Consider the following 19,643-nt stretch of genomic DNA (forward strand, 5'->3'; position numbering starts at 1 on the left):
AGTAACTCTACACACTTAAGATTGAGTGAGGTAGGAAACTCATCCAGACGTTCCTGCTGCGCCCTGGAGGAAGGAGCTCGTGTAAGTGTTTTTTTCTCTCATTTCAACAAGACACACTTGAGACAATACCGATGTTTTGGATATATCCAAACAGAAGAAGGTTTCAGACATACCCACTTGAGAATGCATTGTTGTCCCTGCTGGGAAAAGCAATATGTTAATACATTCATTTCTTCTTCTTTTTCTGTTCTCTTTTTTTTTTTGTAGATAGCCGTTCTACAACAGAAAAGTTTCCTGGCGGAATACTTTGGATTTGTGCGTTTCTGGAACCACAGTAAATTTGACGTACAAACCTTTGTAAACAATTCCTTAAATTAGCTTTTACCATTTTTCTTTTTGTTTCTCTTGAAAGAAAGAAAGCTTCAAAGTTTGACTAGCCCACAGCTAGCAGCAGAGAAAAAGGTCCAACAGGAAACTGGTGCTGGAGTCGCGCTGCTTTTTTCATAGTCAGAGATCAGAGGTCTGAAGCGAAAAGAACAAGTTTGGTGGAAAAGCTCCTTTAAGCATTAATTTACTATAAATAATTAAACATTGTGGGGTTTGTTTCTGGTCAGGGGGGTGCCTGGCTGCATCAGTCCTTGGCAGTGGCAGCTGTATTGTGTCTCTGCATTTTGTTGTCCTACATTAGTGTGAACATGTGCAAAATGTTGAAGTGCGAGTTCAAATGTGAAATACGTACATTGCCTTTCACGCTGACTCAGACTGAAACTGTACCTCACACTCTTATGGATCTCTGCAAATTAAAATTTCATAAGCAACCAGGCTCCCTTTTCTAAGACACTGAAATCTGATATGAAGGAATGTTTGGATTTAGAGAGTTTTTCCTCTTAGATATTATTTGATAAAGAAAAGTTTCCACTTGTCAAACATAGCAAATACAAAGTCCCACTTCTAACATCAAATTCTGCACAAAGAGTCCCCCCAAAAATAATAACCAACTATTTGCTTGCAGTGCCTGGAGATATGCGCCTGGACATCAGTGCCGTACTGCGGCACATGGGATTGAGCCTGAACCACTGATTCCTGAAATGCTGCTGGTCACTCAGCTTGAGATTTAAGAGGAATTTGGCCTGGCCCCCACTTTGACCCCGGTCATCTGTGGTTACAAAACGCCCATCTGCTGGCAATAACCATGTGTGAATAGCGCAAATGACAAATCCCCAGCAGATGGCACCGTTGAGTATGAAATCTCACTCCATGAGTGGGGATGGGAAGGAGAGCAGCTGCGGGAAAGCGGGAGAGAATAAGCGACGGAGAAGTAAATACAACTAATTTGTATACGGGGTAATGTGGAGAACTGTTTATTCTGATACAGAACTTTATATTTAGTGCTAAAAATGGATTTAAAATAATCAACTCCATCAGAGCTTATTTCTAGTTGTTCTCACTTCAGACTGAGATGTAAATCAATAAGAAAGAAAGATGCCAAAGATGACAGCAAGCAGAAAACGAATCACGGCTGGGCTGTCGGCTTTGGCAGGTAGACCTGAGGACTGCCCCTCTGTCTTAGTGACGCAAATCAAAGCGAGGCAGAACAACAGAGGACGAGCAGCTTGCTTATCTCCCCTCACCAGCGGTGTGTCCGGAACGGCTTGTCTCTTGAGCGCTTGGCAGATAAATGCGGCAGCAGCTCGCACGGTTTGAAACGGCCTATTTAAAAAGCTGATATCAGGCCCGCGAGCCCCTCCGGCATAGCCTGGGCCAAAAGAGAGGCAGAAGAAAGGAAGAGACAAAGAAATAAAGAGAGAAGGAATGGAAGAAAGAGATGAGGGTAGGCAGGTGAGAGGAGGGAGACGGTGAGGAAATACCACAGGACAAAACACAACACGCAGCCTCTGTTTGTCGGGGAGTCCACACGATGGTTCGTTACTCACGTTGTGCCTTCATTTCACATGACTCATCGGATCTCTTTGGCATGGATTTATTAATCATGACTGCTCAATCCTTTCTGTGTCTCTGCATGCATTGGAGAGGTTTCATCTATAAGTCTGCATGCAAATGTTTGTATGTTCCCATTGTGTCTTACCAGGAGCACATGCCATCAAGATATGGAGATGACATCACATCCTGTCCCTCTAGCCTAGTGAAAACCAGCCCCTGTTATGCTTTGCTTCGTCCAGAGGATCTGGACTCCAGGGTATTGAGAAGTTATTTCTGGCTGGAGGCATGGATGCTGTTGAAGTTTTAAATTTAACCAATTGCTAATGTTTGGCTGTGATACACATAATGGGCCAGAAGCTTACCGGAAATTGCTGGTAAACTTCATAAGTTTATTGGGAAGGATGGTTGTTGACAGAGGATGGCTGTCAGTCAAAAACCATCCTCCGCTGTGAAGACAGACATGCTGAGCCGAACCAGACGGCTTTTAATGCTAATTTGATATTCGGAAGCTTAGCCGATGCGGCCAGAACGGCTTCACTCACTTCCTCTGCTGCCACTGCTAAAGCCACAGGTAGACTATGATTCTGAAACACCACAGAAAATTGTTGTCATCCTTCACAACTTCTCCTTCTTTACACACTCGCCTGGTGGAAATTGCTAGAATTTCCACCAGGAAAAAATTAGATGAAGAAATCAACTTCAATGGCAGAAAAGAAGTAAAGGGAGTTGAGAATTGGGCAGAACTGTATAGGTAACCAGGCTACTATCCTTCATATTTAAAAGCCTTTCTAAAATGACCTAAGAAAAACATTTATTCTCACCAATCACGGTGAGAATAGATGATAAGAACATGCTAAGAACAGTAAACAACATTTCTTTGAATTAAAGCAGGGAGTTGCATTTGGAAAGCATGGATAAGGATGTCGACCCGCAGGAAATCCCCCATTAGAGAAAGGACATCGGTCGCAACTCACTCTGTTGTGACACAAACGGACAACGCAATCCGCAAAGGTGGAGGAGGAAAAAGTGAGATCTGAACAGATTAATCACCCACACCTTCAAACTTAAATGGCGCTCAAGGCTTAGCAAAACTGTGGGAGGTACTACATGCAATTATCACGGCTCATTCCAATGGAGCAGCCCGTGGAAAGCTCGTCTTTATACTGAGCTGAGAAACAAATGATTAAAGATGAAGACGGAAGCATTAGATTGTGATGCAATGCAGGATTGTGAGGTGTTGAACTCAAGCAGAGAATGTTAACTTCAAAGTTTAAAAGCCTTATTTATGTGCACACCGGGTGGAAGAAGCTGAAAAATTGCGAGGACATCTGAGACATTTTGTGCCCAAAAAGCAAAAGTTTGTAGCAACAGAAAATACTTTTTCCGCACAATGTGGCATATTTTGATTCATTTCTCAATGGTGAGATATTATAACAAGATTCATTCTTACTGTCTCCACTAACACAAGCTGAGAGGTCCTGCTCTCATAGGGTCCAGGATGGCTGACCAGAATGGATGCTAAACGCTTCAAAATCATTCTTATTACCACCAACGGCAACCCGGGATCCCACGCCCGCTTCATGCAACTAATAGCTCTTCTCTCTGCTTAGTCATGACGGACAACCGAATGTGCTAACATTGCCATTTCCCCTGAGAACGAAACCTAAAAAGTTTGTCCGTCTGAACGCACTCACACAACACAAGTGAGCCTGCCTGAAACTTGCTGAATAATTGAATCGCCGTTGCAGCCCACAGGGAGGCACTTCCAAGAGGCCGCGGAGCGCGACAGGGTTCAACGCTATTAGTTTTGATAAATCCAACCATCTGGCCTTTTGCCTTCCTCCTTGTCTCAACGTTTCAATCCTGTCTTCTCGCTGTAACTCTCTCTTTGTCTGTCTCTGGTTGTATTTGAGTGTCCCTGTTTACTGTTGCAGCCCATTTTGAGGCCATCTCATCCACAGCCTCTAACTCAGCGGTGCTCAATAATTAACACCCGTTATCCAGTCTGAGAGGCCGGAGAATGTTCATCATGGGAAAATGACAGACTTCTGATTCAGATTCTCCTCCTTGTGTACTCTGTAAACATTGCAAATTCCTATTTAGCCCAGAATGTATTCAATTTGTCTCCTTTGGTTTTTTGCAAGTTCAAACAGCAACAGAGGCAGGCTTGATGCTTTATTGGTACGCTTGTGCAGAAGAGTTGCTCTTCTGAGTGTGTGTGTGTGTGTGTGTGTGTGTGTGTGTGTGTGTGTGTGTGTGTGTGTGTGTGTGTGTGTGTGTGTGTGTGTGTGTGTGTGTGTGTGTGTGTGTGTGGGTGGGTGCCTGAGTTGTGGCAACGATGGAGAATGGCATCAGCTTCAGAGATGACAAAAGCTATTTTTAGAGCATGCCAGCCATGAGCTTTCTTGGGTAGAAGAGGAAAAAGAGACGAGGCAGAGTGCGGAAATGAAAGAGGGAAAATGTAAGGAGGGGCAAATCAGAGGAAGAATGTTTATAATCGAGGCTTTCAGAGGCTCCCTTTTAAACGCTGCTGCATTATAATAGCCCAACATCCTTTATTACGATATCTATTCCACCTTTTCACATTTTACCACCCCACAACTACAAACTGCAGAGCATTTTAATGAGATTGTGTCGCATGGGCCAACACAAATGGTTCAGAAGTAAAATATACATTTTGTAACAAAAATGTAAAATCTCAGGTATGCACAAACCCCTGAAGCCCATTTATTCTGATATTCCAAAAGAAAATTCAGTGAAAGTATTAGAGCTAATTTGGCTCACATCTATCTATCTATCTTGCTATCTCTCTATGTTGTTAGCTTTTTAGTGAGCTATCAATCTTTCCAGCTAGTGCTAGCTCATCATTACATGTTTCCTGTTTTTTTTTTTTTTGAAAATGAACTCTTTCTTGATTAGCTCAAAGTCTAATAAGGAAAAAATTAGATGAAGAAAAAATACTTTCTCTTGGACCTTTTTATTTAGATTTGTGTTCATAATAACAGTGTGATAAACAGTTCTAATTTTAAAAAAAAATTAAAGACAAAAAGTAGAACAATATTAAGGAATCTGCAGGTATGTGTTTTGTGTGCTATCTGCAATCTTCGAAAATGAATAGCAATAATTTCCAAGAATTATTTCAGCTGAACTCATCAACCCCTTGCCTATGTCTGCTTTTACCAAGTCTGGAGTTTGAGCAAAACACCTTCAAAATGATATAAACTCCAGATCACCTGATGCCATCTGAGGCTGATGAGTCCAATTTCCCACAATGCACGCCTCGTCTCTGTTCATTGCACATTCCATTAGTGACACCCAGTGCATCAGTGCCTTTAAATATTCACATCAATCTTGCAGCATGGATGTTATTTAGCTATAATCTGTGCGTCTAGTGACGCAGTAAGCAAATAAGAGGATGCTTAAAAAGTTCTACTTCCCGTAAAACTGAACGGATCCCCCAGGGGCCCGCTACACCTTCTGCCACATCTGTCCTAATGATGCACAAAGGGTCTCCAAACGAGTCCTCTTTCATAATTAATGTTCCATGTCAGTGTGAGGTAGCATCTCAGTCTTTTTTGTCTGTCCCTTTGTCTCCTGTGATTAGGCCCCATATGTTTCCTTGCAGAAACGTGGCTGTTGGCCAGATGATGTCAGTGTCCCTCTGTCGCTCCATTTACCTTCCTGTGAGCTGTCTGTCAGTCTGTCTGCGGGCCACGGGGAGTCTCACACTCGGGAGGCAGGCGCGCAGAGAGATGGGCGCTCACACCGCACCTGTAGACAACGAAAAGCCTCTGGGCGCGGCAGGTGATCTGCATCGGAGCGGAATCTATCCATGCATCTTTATTCAGGCCAGCGCATGTGTTTACTTAGGGCTTAGGGCTACAGCCATCGCCTTTTCAGCAGCGCAGGGGAACAAAAGTCATTCCGTTTTCGAGTAAAACCCTTAAAACCCAACAATCGCGACGTGGATATACCTCAATCACCTGCAGCTTCTCAGGCGTCAGTGCTCAAAGGGAGGCTTGCGTTTCAGGGCGAAGTTTCGCAAGGTGTGTGCGTGAATTAGTTCAGAAGGCTAACTGCCATTTTCATGTCTGAGCCCAGCCACACAGCTAAATGTGGGAATCCACAGGGGAAACAGAAAGCGCAACAGGTTATTTTAATGATTTGGAGTCTGTGTGGTCAGGAATGGTGAGCAGCGACCGTCGTACCAAACGTTTTGTGCAAACTTTAACCTTTAGATTTTGGAGGTTAGATTCAGTTAATGATGTCAGTGAAACTGGCGACTGGATTCTCTAACAAAAGTAAAAACAACTTAAGACATTTTGCTAACCAGTGTTAAACTATAAGTGATAAGCAGCCCCAAAACTGACAGCTGGGGTAACAACATGACAAACATCTTTCTGTTGGCCAGAGGCACAACTATTATCCAATTTCTGCTTGAGTTACATGTGCTGTTTTGACTAGAATCCATGTTAAGTTTGTTTAATTGACTGGTGTTGGAGTTTAGCCCGACCCCAGAGTTCTTTTAGCTATTTACAAACAACTGTTACGTAACTTCTGAGACCTGTTCTAAAAACGCTCATAATTGCCTTTTTTTAATAGTCCATACAGAAAATATACCGTAGTCTGCATCCATACGCACAGTGGAATCACTAAACATACAAGCTAATGTTTACAGTCTTTCTTATTTCTCCTCTTGGGAGACACAACCAATCAGTACAAAGGAAAATAAATAGCTCTCCTGCTTAGGCTGCTTTGCAAAAGCCAGCCATTAGCATGTTAAATAGCACTGTGACTAGGCATTCCATTTTCCCAAGATGCATATTTTTTCCTGAATATTTCTGATCCCTGTTATTATTGATCAACTGTTGTGTTTATGTCAGCAGCAACGTGCGCCATCACCTTCAACAACATCGCAGCGAAAAGGGTTTTGGAATTGAAAACGTTTGTTTTGTCGATGCACAGTTTTCAGTTAAGCTGCGACTAACTTCAGTTCATCAGTTAGAGACTCCATGAGAAATGTGCACCGAGTCCTACCACTGCGCAATATGCAAGGTGGCTTCCAAGATAAAGAGGAACATAAACAAGGTATTTTGAAATTCTTCAAGGCAATGTATGGAAAACTCATGTCAGATTTTGAGCATGTGGTAAAACAGAATCATCAAAGTCCCATAAAGCCTAACGAGGACAAACTGCTTCATAGTGGGCTCGCCCTCCACAGGCCATTGATCCAAGACGCTTTGATGAATGGCGGTTTAGAGCTACAGCTTCCCTTCGTCCATCACCTCGGCCTCCATTCTAGTTTCCACCACTATCTGTTTAAAGAGGAATGCACTTTTCATATCATTATTTTTCTAATGGCCAACCTTTTAGGTAATTATGCCGGGCATACTGAAATATTGAAATGTTCTAAGTGGAAAATTAAAGCTGAGTACTGACTTCTGAACCACGAAATTTGCATTTAAATATGCTATTTCCATTTAATTGACCAAACTAATGGGTGTTTTAACTGCTGGTTTTCTGAAGTGCTCATGTTTTTCTTTTTGTTCTGGGCCTCAGCTTGAGTTCTTTCTGTCATTTGTGAACTTTATCGGCAGCATGCATAAAATAAATGGAATTTCTGTTTTAAAGTGCTGAATATGAAGGAACACATGGAGCTACTGAGGCCTAAACGTGACGTTTTGTTGCACCGCATCAAAGGAAGCTCTCAGACAGAGGGCCATTACTTCCAGCTGACATGCTGCACCTGCTTTTACCGCTTTATTTTTATCCCCAAAACAGTTACATTTACTGCAGGTAGTCCGCTGGCTGGAAGTAGCACTGTGTTTATCACCCTGCCTGGCGAAAACTTGGACATTTCTCAGCTTAAAAATTTGGATATTTGTTAAAAAAAGAAAAACACAGAAATTTCTGTAAAAACATTGGGAAATTTCTCAATGTGAAAAGTCAAAAATTAGTAGGAAAAAAAAAATTTTTTTTGATATCAAGTCCAGAAATTTTCTTCTTCTGGTCACCAGTAGATGGGCTGTAAATATTTATCCAGGAAGTGTCTTTGCCTTCATTTCTACATTTGCCATCACTCTCCTCTCTGACTCCAGTGGCTCTAATGACTAATAAATAATTTAACCACACTTTCCTTCACTTGCTTAGTTTTTCTCACCTCTGCCCCTTTTTCTGCTTCTCACTTTCTGCCGATGTGATTCCGTCTCCATCGCCCACCCACTAAACATATGACCCCCCCCACTCCCACCCCTTGCATTCCCAACTCCACACACACAGTCGCTCTTCACAGGAACAATCTGTCCCACTGATGTGAGGTCGCAGGCAAACTTCTTCCTCTTCCATTTGTTGGCTATTCAGATATTAAAAAGCCCGATCACTGATATATTGTTGTCTAGAAACATCAAAATGAGCTGCAATCAAAAAGCAGGCGGTAACCCCCAGCCCTCTCCAGGTTTGAACTGTGTTGCTTCTTTTGTGACTTTTCTTCCATTGATCCTATTTGAATAGAATTGAAAAGGATTCGCAGTTCGCTAAACGTGTTATTCATCATGCTTATAAAGTAAACACAGGTTGACTGAGACATCTTCTAATAATGACTTTGACTTATTGACAGTTTTCTTCATGACTGGTAGTGAGCTGATGTAGAAAGTTAGGGTTAGGGTTAAAAAAAAATTGCCATTTAGCAGAGCCGACCTGGATGCATAAGTGTGTGTTATGCAATGGTAGACACCCCCCACCCCCCTTCGGCAACGATGCATTTCCCAGCCCCACTGATGAAAGATTAATGCCCATTCTTCAACTACTGTGAGTGCTTTCTTCCTTGAGGACTCGGAAGTTCAAACATAAAGCTCAAGATGCTAAAAAAACAAACAAAAAACAAACACATAAAAAAAGGCTGATTCTGGGTGTTTTCCTTACTGGACTTACAGACTAACTTTTGCTGGACAATAAATTGTCCCAGACGTTATTGATAATATTGTGGTTTTGTTAACATTTTCAAGTCATATGATGACATTGGCATCTTCTCAAAGATCTATACACTTTAAATTCTAATAAACATTCAACACTGGAACCAGAAGATGTGTTGAATATACAAAATAAATAAACAACAAAATAAATTTTGAAGTCCCTGTAAACAAAATCGTCCTTGAACGGTTTTCCTGAGTTGCTTCTCCAACGTCAGTGAGTACACAAGCTTAATTGACAGCGCCAAGACCCTCCTCCTGCCTCTGATTGGTTGTTTTTGGTCAGGAGCGATGCGTTTCCTCAGATGGCAACAGCAGCTCAGTGAGGAGGCGGAGGAGCTCATCTGGGTCTGATCAGACTGTCACCACGTCGTGACAGACATGGTGACAGTTTTAGAAAAAAAAAAAACATACTTTTTATAAAAAGTTGCAGTTTTAAAGCTCTTTTCAGACTACATGTTTAAGTTGTCTTGTCTTTCATGGGTTTAGCAACCCTTTAGGAAGCCAGGAGGTTGCAAACTGGGAAATCTAAGAGCCTTATTTTATCAATCAAATCAATTTCTGGTGCAGGCATATTGACTCTTGCGTCACAAAAATAAGAATATTGATAATTTTTGTCTAATCTATTACACTTTCCTAAGTGTTTTGGTCTAATTCCTATGTCCTCTTTGTGAATAGGATTCTTCTCCTTTTGTGTGTATAAATGAATAAACCGCAGAATAATTTCCCACCGCTTCATCAGAGGTAATAAGATACAGTGGGATGCATATTAGCATGGGAGCATGATCGTTCAAGTGCCTCTGATTTCAGACTCTCTGTTGGATTTCTGCCCAGATACAGGAAGGGGAGAGTGTAAGCATGGAGAGAGAAAGAGAGGGGGGGGAGGTTAAAAGCAGGCATGCATGAAGAGTGATAACACTTGTTGCTGTGGTGATTCATGTGACCCTAACTAACACTTCCAAAAACCAGCTGTGCAAAAACACGTTATGAAAGTGTTTAAAGCTTTAATGTGAGAGCAAATGGTTCTAAAAAAGCAACTCCTGCAACTACTCATAATTTGTTAAAGAAATTAACTTCAGTAGCTGTCTAAATCACTGCAAACAATACAATCAGCGGCCATTTTATAATTTATTCTGTACTAGCAGAGGAGCAGTCTTCCTGCTTGTCACAAGGCCTGTCACAATACCAATTCTTATGTATTGAATTATTGCAAAAAAAATCCAATAATATTTGCAATATTTGCAAACTAATGCTTACGTTTAATCTATCAAAGCCATTCTTCGACGAAGGCTGTGCTCCCGTTACATATTCCGTTGTCAATATTCAGCTAATTTCGAACAAACCCAAGTTGGCCATCGCTGTGTTTCAATCACACATAAATAAGTTTGTTCGCGCAATATGTCAAAAACATGCCGCGCCGTCATCCTCCAACCGCTTCCTGTCATCGTCTTCTTCATCGTTTCCACCAGCATCATCTGGTTGTTGATCACGTGACTCGTAAGATGTGAATAAAGCATTTCTGTTCCGGTTTTGCAAAATACACTAAAATTGATATGACTGAAAAACCCTCTCATCCTAGCTCAAAAACTTTTACTCGGAAAATGTGTTTTTTATAAACTAGCATGTACCTATTAAGCAAAATTATTTTTGTAATTAAAATTAGCATAATTATATGGTCTAAACTAAGCTGCGTTTCTATCAACCATAAAATTGCACAATTTCAGAACTGGAAACAAAGCAATAAAAAATAATTTTTCAGTAAAAATGTTTTGCGCTTGCATGACATGGTTTTTCAATCATATTAAAATTTGTAGATTTCCCAAAAACAGTAGCAGCAACACCTTTTTCGTACTGCGCGAGTCATGTAACAACAACCGGATGTTACTACTGGCAGAAAAGACGAAGAAGACAACAGGAAGTGGTAGGAGGATGATGGCGCAGCATGTTTGAGTCTGAGTTTAGACAAGTTGTGGTCAGAGTTTCCAGCTCCATCACTCAGTCTCTTTCGTCCTTTTCGCTCCTCATCTTCATAAAAGCCATCTCAGCCGTCCTACTTCAGCTGCTTGCAGTCTTCTGCTGCTATAAACGAAATCCTGCAACTACAAGCCTTTCGATTCAACACGCAATTCATCTACTGCGTCTTATCATCGCCACAACTCTCTTATCTCTGACACTCAAACCAGTTTGACATTCCTTGAGGAACTGCTTGTCTAGACCAAGATTCCTGTCAAATCTTTTCCCTTCTTCAAAACATTTTTTTTGCTTTCCTGCCTCTGGGTTTAAAACGCAACGCAAATTTGGCACTCCTGCTGCGAGTGCATAACGGACATGGACAAAGCGAGTTGTGATGGACGGAGCGGGGCCGCACCTTGACGTAGAGCTGCTGGAACTCGTCCAGGTTTAGCCGGCCGGTGGGGCAGTCCTTCAGGAATCCCTTGTACCACTGCTTCAGCTCGTGCTCGTTGAACTCCGTGTTCTTCACCAGGTCCTCCATCACCTCAGGGGTCAGCTTGCTGTTCTGTTTCCCCATTTTGTTTTTTCCTGGAAAGCAAAAACAAAATGAAGAAGGGAAGGCCCTAAGAAAAACACAGACACACACACAGAGAAAGGGTTTAGGTTAGGCATTATTCAAATGTTGAGTAAAACCAAGAGCTAACAGTCTGTGCTACTATACGAGGTTTTGGGGAGAGCGATTCATGAAAGCTGGAGGCAGAGATTTCTTGAGAGCGCTAAAAATACGCTTTAAACAAATGAAGTGCGTTATGAGGCAGAATGGCTGAATGTCACAAGGTGTGAATTGGGCGTTCCTGCATCACAGCATTCAGTTTCTGCTTCTGCCTGTGAGCAGCTGCTGGTCCTCATTTGTTCATAGTCGTACCTTATTTGAACTGGTTCGAAGCAGAGTTTCTGTTATGTGCCAAAGCATTCACACCACCTGAGCACATTTTGGCAAATGGTTTCGTTCAGATTCTATGTGCAACAGCAACACAATTTAGTATAACTTAAAATATGATTTTCATTTAATATTCAGACTGAACAAAAAGCCTCCTTTCAAGTCTTGCCATACATAGGCAGTTTTGAGACTATTTTCTAGTAATATAATGATAGTGACATATTGGTGCAAAAAAAAGGTCCAAAAGCATTTTCCTTCAACTTCACAATTAATACTTTATGGTTGCAAAGACAAAAACAAAACGTCAGGGGTGTGAACACTTTTAGAATACGGCATGTTCTCATTTCCCAGTTTAGTTTAAAGCTAGTTATTTGTCCAACATATCTCCCTCTGCGGATGGAACCCGTTCAAACGGATTTAATAGCAACCTTTTGAAATAGCGCGTCCCCATTGTGAAGCTGCAGAAAAACTCTAGTGTGTCTCAGTTTATCTTCCTTCATTCCTCCTTCTGCTGCCGGCTGCACGCAGCTGCCTCAGCTCCAATCCGCCCGGTGCTCATCCTGCCACTTTATGGCCTTCATTAGATCATTACCCAACCCCTAATTATCATAAATTTGCAAAATACGGTGAGAGTTTTGGAACATCCCCGCTCTCCATCTCTGCTGAGACGCTCCTCCAGACCTCCTTCTGTGTGATAAGACCAACACTTAATGGATGGTGCCAGTTATCTGTCCGCATGGTGGTAAAGATGTGCTGCAGCAATGAACCGCCAGAATCGGCTTGTCATTTGTTGGACGATAAATTGTCCCAGAAACGATTATGATAAACGATAATATTGTTATTTTGAGACCTTCTTTTTCTAGTAGTACAACGATGATGTCATAATAATGGAAGTTTGCTCTTTCAAAAATCAAACTTTAACTTTGAGAAAAATACTTCAGACTAGGAGATATTTTAAATAACCAGAAAAAATACACGTAAATTGGAAATGACCAAAACCATAAATGAAACAGATTATTAAGTGTCCGTAAACAAAACTGCCCTTCAAAAAATTTTAATCATTTTTTGAAGGGCAGTTTCAAAAAAGAAAAGTAATTATCAGGCTTGTTTTAACACTTATTGTTGCAAACCACCTTCACATCTGAGAAAGAGTAGATTAAGTCAATAGCGGCATTATATTGTGCTGTAAAGAATAGCAAGTCGTTTCATATATTGTGGACAATTTCGTTTTTTTCCTAAATAAGACTCTACCTTGCAGAGATGCTACAACAGCCCACTCAGAAGTTGGCTGCCAAACAGCAGACCTGTTACTGAGAGATATTAATCATTTCGCTCAGGCGCTTTCAAGGTGTCCAGGATCCTTTATTGATCAAGCGTTGACTCCGCTTCTCCTACGACATCGCTTTGGAAATGCTCTTCGGCCGACTTTTACATCCTGCCTGCTAGTTTCTTCTGGTGCCTGGATGTTGTCATCCAGGCACCATTCCAAACAGCCTCCCTTTTCACAAGCACAGCAAATGGAGGCGTGAAATTTAACTCCGCTGGAGAGATAAAATCAGTAGCTTTTTGGTGACAAGTTATTTCAAGAGCCTTTACAAGTTTGTGTTTTGTGCCGCCATAAAATTAATATAAATCTGGAGTTTAAAGGGAGAACAATCCGCTCATAATAGACAAGAGTACCAGTTCGGTACTGTGTTTCGATTTGAAAATTATATGTATATTAGGGCCGTAGTGACACTTTAACCTCACAATATGATACCCGATATTCTGCTCAACATATATCACGGTATTCAGCAAAAGGTATGCTTCGATACATTTTTTACATTTTCTGAAAAATTTTAGAGGGACAGAGTGATTTTGGTGACAAATCAATTTGGTAATTGATCTAATGGTATAATACTGGTGTAACAAATGTTGTTTTGTTATACATTTGAGCTCAGCTGCTGGTAGCCTGCCACCATGTGAAGCAGTAACCATAGCAATGTCCTTGTTTGCAGCAGTATAAGTATTTATAATAATAAAAAAATCTGTATTTTCAGGGCACAAAGTCACCTCACAAAAACAAAAGTAATACATTTTAAAGAAAAAAAATCAAAATAATAAATAAATAAAGAGATCATGCAAATGCCTGTTAGAACAGTAGCGCGTCCAGCAGGGATTTAAAGACAGACAGCGTGTCAGAGTCATTTGAGTGGGACTGTGGACGTTTATTCCAATTCCAAATAGTAGAATCATGTGCAGAAGTTGTACATTTACAGATCAGAAATGGTTTCTGCCCATAAGGTGCATTCACAAAGGGGACGGCTCAGCAGAAGGATAACTGCAGCTGGACCGGCGCTGGTACCGTACGACTCCATCTTTAAGTTACCCTCAGAGCTCCAGGATGATCAGTCTGAGCGATCTAAACACTAATAAACCATCATCAACATTTCCCAGCAGATCAATATGATCTCTGAGCAACCGCTCCCTTTGAATCCTTCCACTGGCAATATCAGAGCCGAAGCGCTGTGCTACACTTACCGAATGTAGTCAGATTTCAGCGTATTTAGGAGAATTTGTAGTTTGATATTGTTCACAGAGAAAGTTTGCGTGGCTGGCGCACATTTTCATGCCAGTAAAAAAGTGTACGTAGATTTACGCAAATTTTGACACAAAGTTCATTTTCAGACATTGCTGCCTTAAAATATGGAAAATATCATGTGCAGAGCTGCATATTTTTTGTGCACACGCAGGCTTTATGCATGAGGCCCCAGGTCCGTATGGAGGTATCTGAGCCCCCTCTGCATGCTGCTGTGTCCTTCGGCAAGATGTGACCTTTTTGAAGAAGACCTTTACGTGGGAATGCAATGCATCTGGCAGTTAAAGCACAGATTACGCAAGAAAAACACACAAACGTGCCCGGATTCAAAGACAGATAAAAAACCCTGCACCTCTAAAAAGTGCAGCTTTTTAGTGCCGCCAAAGAAACTTTGTGTTAATGCAATCCCCCTGAGCATCCTAAGTGCATTCAGTTGCTAATCAAAAAGCAGAGGAAGTTGTACAATTTTCTCATTCATAACTGACCCTGCGATCCATTAGCTGCGGTTTCTCTGTGAAAATCACCTGAATTGGAGCTCTGGGATTGTTGAAGAGGCAAATTCATTCTTTCAGTGACCACTTTTACAGATTTTTAATAGTATCTCAAATGTCTGCATGATGGCATAAAAGGCACACCTTTCTACCAAGGTTTACCAGGTTAAAACAAAAGGTATGGAAACCTCATGGGATGAGAAAATACTTGGGTTTTAATGGAACCAAGGAGAACAATAACCTCTACTGCTACTCCACACACTGCCCCATGTCTTGGAATATTCATCTAGAAATCCATAATGTTTTACCTCCCACCCACAGCAACCCATTTCCTTTTGCCACTGGCCTCTATTGAAGGAGGAAAAGAGTGTATCCAAGTCTCTATAATACCAATAACATGCCATCCACAGGCCGGAATAACCTCTATCTATTCTACCTTCACAAACGTAAACATTTCTCAAACTCTATTGGGGTTTTAATGGGAACCATGAGATGACACTAGCAAGTGTTTTATTCTGCAACAACACTACAGCCAGGTTTAATGTGAATTTCATGTAGAATATGTGGAAAAGTTATTCATGCCCATTGTTAAATATGGTGGAGGACCTGTCATGATGTGTCCCCGATTCTCTTCTGAAGGTTCTTGTGAAGAAAGCATGGCACAACATGATTCTTCAAATAGCAAACAGGTTCTTAAGACATCACAACTACCCCAGTGCGAGTCCAACCACAACATTGGTGACCACTAATCTATTGAGACTCTTCCTAGAGGATGCTATGATATTCGCAAAAGGGGATTGCACAAAGTGTTTTGTCTGTTAACTTGGAATTTACCGGTCCGTCTACTTTCTGACCCTCATCTGTGGTCACAAGATAAGGATCATGGCATAAAGAATGACATCCTGGTACAACAAATGAGCTTCCATTGTAAGTTGGCTATCTCTCCACCTTACAGATAGGGTGGAGTCTCTGTATTAGCTGTTACCGTCCAATTGCCATGGATGTTTTGAGTGAACTTTTAAAATATTGCAAATTAGCCATGTTTTCATTTACTGGTTTGAAGCGAATCAAGCAGGCTATGCAAAGCGTACTTTCATCAACTGTTGAAGCTACACATGGCTGTAATTACAGGAAATAGAAGTTGTAGCCTACTATGGAGCACACGTCTCAGAAAAATAGAGAGAAGTTTTCAAGAATGTGCTGCTATCAATTGTAACTGTTGTCATGCCAACCAGTACTGACGATGTTACATGCTGTAGAAGATGTATGGAAAGAAATGCAAATCTAATGCACACCAACAATGGAAATAGCTGGTGAGTCACATGATTTAAATGCTCACTACAACAGAACGTAAATGGCAACTGTGATTCCATGTCCCTGAAGCACATTAAGAAAAGCCAAAAACCACCTCAAACAAGCAAAAAAACATTTTTGCAATATTGAGAAAGTTATGTCGAAGTTTGTCATTTCCCAAAAACAATGAAGGCTGTTGAGAGAAATCCGTTAAGGTAGTTCAGGCATTCAACAAGGACGCCTTCTGGGAATCTACCTTTGGAGATTAAGGGTATGTCCCGCTAAGAAGAGACCCCGATGGAAACCCAGAAACAGGGTTTCTATGTATTTGATTTGAGAACGCGTTGGGATGTCTTATTGAGTTGGTGGATGTCACTAGACGGAGGGAAATGCGGGTTTTCCTCCTAGACCTCATCTTTGAAAGTAATCAGAATACAATGGATGAACTCACATTTAGATTTGGTGACAATATATTTGTCTACATCCATATCTCCAGACCATTGGAACTGCACAAATACGAGTGTGGATTGAACTCTACTCTTTGCCTTTGTTTAGTCAGTCTGTGATCTCGGAAGCAAATGTCAGTGCTTCAGGGAATGTGCAAATGCAATGCCCTCTGACAGGAAGGTGCAAGACACCACTTTGTTTCAAAATAGGTCCAGGATGAAGAAAGCAGCAGCAGCGGGATGTGTGCACACGTCCGAAGAGAGATGTGAACAAATGACATAGTTCATTGCCATCATGACACTGTGTGTGTCTCTCTTTGTACTTGTACATGGAGGCCTGTCCCCAAATCACCCGTCAGTAGGAAAATTTACATCTACTTTTAAGGGATCACAAGAACGGCCATGAGATAAGGTGGACCTCTTGCAGAACTCTTGCGTTTTTAGTCGGATATTCAGACTTGTGATTTCTGGTGTGGTGCCATGTGGCATCACGTTCGCAATGTCCTCACAAAGCGCTCACGCTGCATCGTAATGTGAGCAATACTCTTGTCACTCGCTCAACAAACAAGCATCAGAGACGGTTTCGCATCTGTGCTGCATCAGTGTGCAGCCGATAGACCCGGCATCAGATTTTCCGTGCTGCTGAAGTACTTATTTTTCACTCTTTAGACAGGGATTTGTCTCAGGAAGTTTGATTTGAATTAGTCTTATGTATGTATTTTTTCACTTCTTTGCAAGGGGATTCAAACCAAGTGTTTCACCTTTTTTAACTCTGCGTTAAAGCTTCCCTTTAACGCAGAGTTAAAGGGAAGCTGGATGGAGCCAAATTTAGAACAATCCTGAAAGAAGACTTGATAGAGGTTGCAAAAGACATGCGAGGAAAATACCACAAAGCATGACGTAAAGCAAGAGCAAGAATGCAATGATTTAGATTAAAGTATATTCATGTGTTAGAACGGCCCAGTCCAAGTCCAGATCTAAATCCAATTGAGAACCAGTGATGATCATGATGTGTTATTTTGTCTTCATTGAGCTTAGTGGCTATAATGTGACAAAATGTGAAAAAGGTTCACGGGATCTTTAAAACCTCATCTTCGTCCACATCCATCAAATGGATGACGTTTATCTTTCATATAGGGCTGCTTGTCATTCCCATTTGGCACCTCGGCTGATTGCTATTCTTCCAAGCTTCCTACGACCCCTGTCAGTCACCCATCTGGCTTGTTACTGTTCACCGCCACCCTTGTGATGCAATCAACCAGCACTGGGATGAAAACAGCCTGTAAATGTTATATGACTGAACTCCCTACGCGCTGCATGCAAATGCGACGATGACTAAACTCCCTCTTCACATTCCGCCAAGCATTTTCTGATGCACTCTCACTACTGGGTACGTGCGGTGGAAGAAAAAGTGATGCAAAAGTAACTGGGAGGTAGAGGCGGGAGGCAGTGAAGGTGGGGATGGGTGTGTTCCGAGAGAAATGCAGAGGCATGACGCTCCTGTTGAATAACAGAGAACACACCCCGGCCAGAGTGTCTGTTGTCTCGATCTATGCGTTTGTGATGTTCTGCGCCACTTACTCACAAGTGCCACAGGAAAGAGACGAAGGAAACAAACAGAACTACCTGGTGCATCATCAGCAAATGCCAGTGAGCCCGCTTCAGGACGAGACCTGAGTATGAGGCCAGGCCCGGGAGGGACAGGGATGCCGAGGGGAGGGGGGGAAAGCTGGGGTGACGAGGCGCACTGGTTCACTTTTCAGCACCTTGCGGTTACCGTTCACACCCCTAACTGACTCTAAACCTGAGTCACTGGAGGGTTCAGGTCCTTTTGAACCCTTTCTGGAGGGAAAGCAGATGGGACGAATAAGGCGACAGGTGCAAGACTGACGACGACATATCTGCAGCGTAAAAGAGGAGAGGCTTTACAGCCAGCAGAGTGGCCCCAGAGCTGGGGCAGTGGGCCATTACATAACACCACCCCATTTCCCATCATTTGCCAACAGGGGCTGACCTTGAGAGGAGGGCAGAGTGCTGGTATAGAGAGAGAGAGAGACAGAGAGAGAGCCGACATCAGATGTCAACGAACCAGTCTGAGGTTTTACTCCAAGCAAATTTGATAGTCTGTAATATTCTGAAGGCCTTTTTGTCTTGGTGTAGCTTCCTACTGAGGGTGGGTTGAGGAGACACCCCCTTCCCTCCACCCATGCCTCTCTATCTCTCTGTGTTTCTCTTTCACACACACACATACACACACACACACACAATTGCAACATCAGTGACAAACCAGCTCCACAAGCACACATCACACCCCATCCAGTGCCATGTGACGCCAAGCCACCCCACGCAAGTGCCAATTATAAACCAAGAGAATCCACACATTTTTAAGCACCTCTGTGCTTATTACCTGTTCCTGTTCACTTTGGATGCTGATTCAAAAATACTCCCGTGCGCGTGTGTTTGTGCGCGCGCTTGGGCTGCAAGAGTAACGCAAACAAGACATGTCATGCTTATTTTGACGTCTGCACGAAAAGTGTCCTCCAGATTTAAGTATAATAAGTATAATATGGCGGTTTTTACTGATAAAACGTGGATGCGTGCTTATTTGCCAATTATGTGCTCCATAAATCAATCACTCAGGAAATTTAGAAAGGATGACGCACCGCGTTGCATCGTGTCATACTTGAAGCACTCGGAATAATTTGAGGAGGAAAATGCGAGAAACGCAAAGCGCTCGATTTCTTACCTTATGAGAGCGTGAAGTCAACGATGAGAAGTCCGGCGGTCTCAAAAATCCCTCCGAGGACGAGGGGGTTGAGGGGAGGGGGGGGGGGAACAAAACAAGCGCCTCAGACGTATGAAATGCTCCTACCGCGAAACAAGAAGCTCACGGCTTTAATGTCTGTTTCTTCTTCTTCTTTTCCCCCCAATTTTGCTATTCGTCCCACTGTTTGGAGGAGGAGAGTCAGAAAGTACGGGGCGCAGATCCGCAGAAAGATGCTGCTGAACACGAAGTGCTTCTGATGCACAGAG

General features: G+C 42.2%; 1 protein-coding gene across 2 annotated transcripts in view; it reads right to left on the reverse strand.

Moving 5' to 3' along the window:
• The window catches only part of vsnl1a (visinin-like 1a), a 29,395-nt gene extending 9,775 nt beyond the window's left edge, over window positions 1-19,620 (reverse strand). Inside the window, exons 1-2 of one of the 2 annotated variants that reach the window (XM_055044400.1) lie at window positions 19,357-19,620; window positions 11,278-11,450 (exon numbers count right to left, since the gene is read on the reverse strand). In XM_055044400.1, coding sequence (XP_054900375.1) covers window positions 11,278-11,439 — 162 coding nt within the window. In that variant the 5' untranslated portion in view covers window positions 11,440-11,450; window positions 19,357-19,620. Of the gene's footprint in view, window positions 1-11,277; window positions 11,486-19,356 lie in introns of both variants that reach the window. The other variant, XM_055044401.1, reaches the window with a different exon arrangement.
• Window positions 19,621-19,643: the final 23 nt, after the last annotated feature.

Source organism: Poeciliopsis prolifica, unplaced genomic scaffold (assembly GCF_027474105.1).
Source record: "Poeciliopsis prolifica strain line A6 unplaced genomic scaffold, Auburn_PproV2 SCAFFOLD020, whole genome shotgun sequence".
Classification (NCBI taxonomy): Eukaryota; Metazoa; Chordata; class Actinopteri; order Cyprinodontiformes; family Poeciliidae; genus Poeciliopsis; species Poeciliopsis prolifica.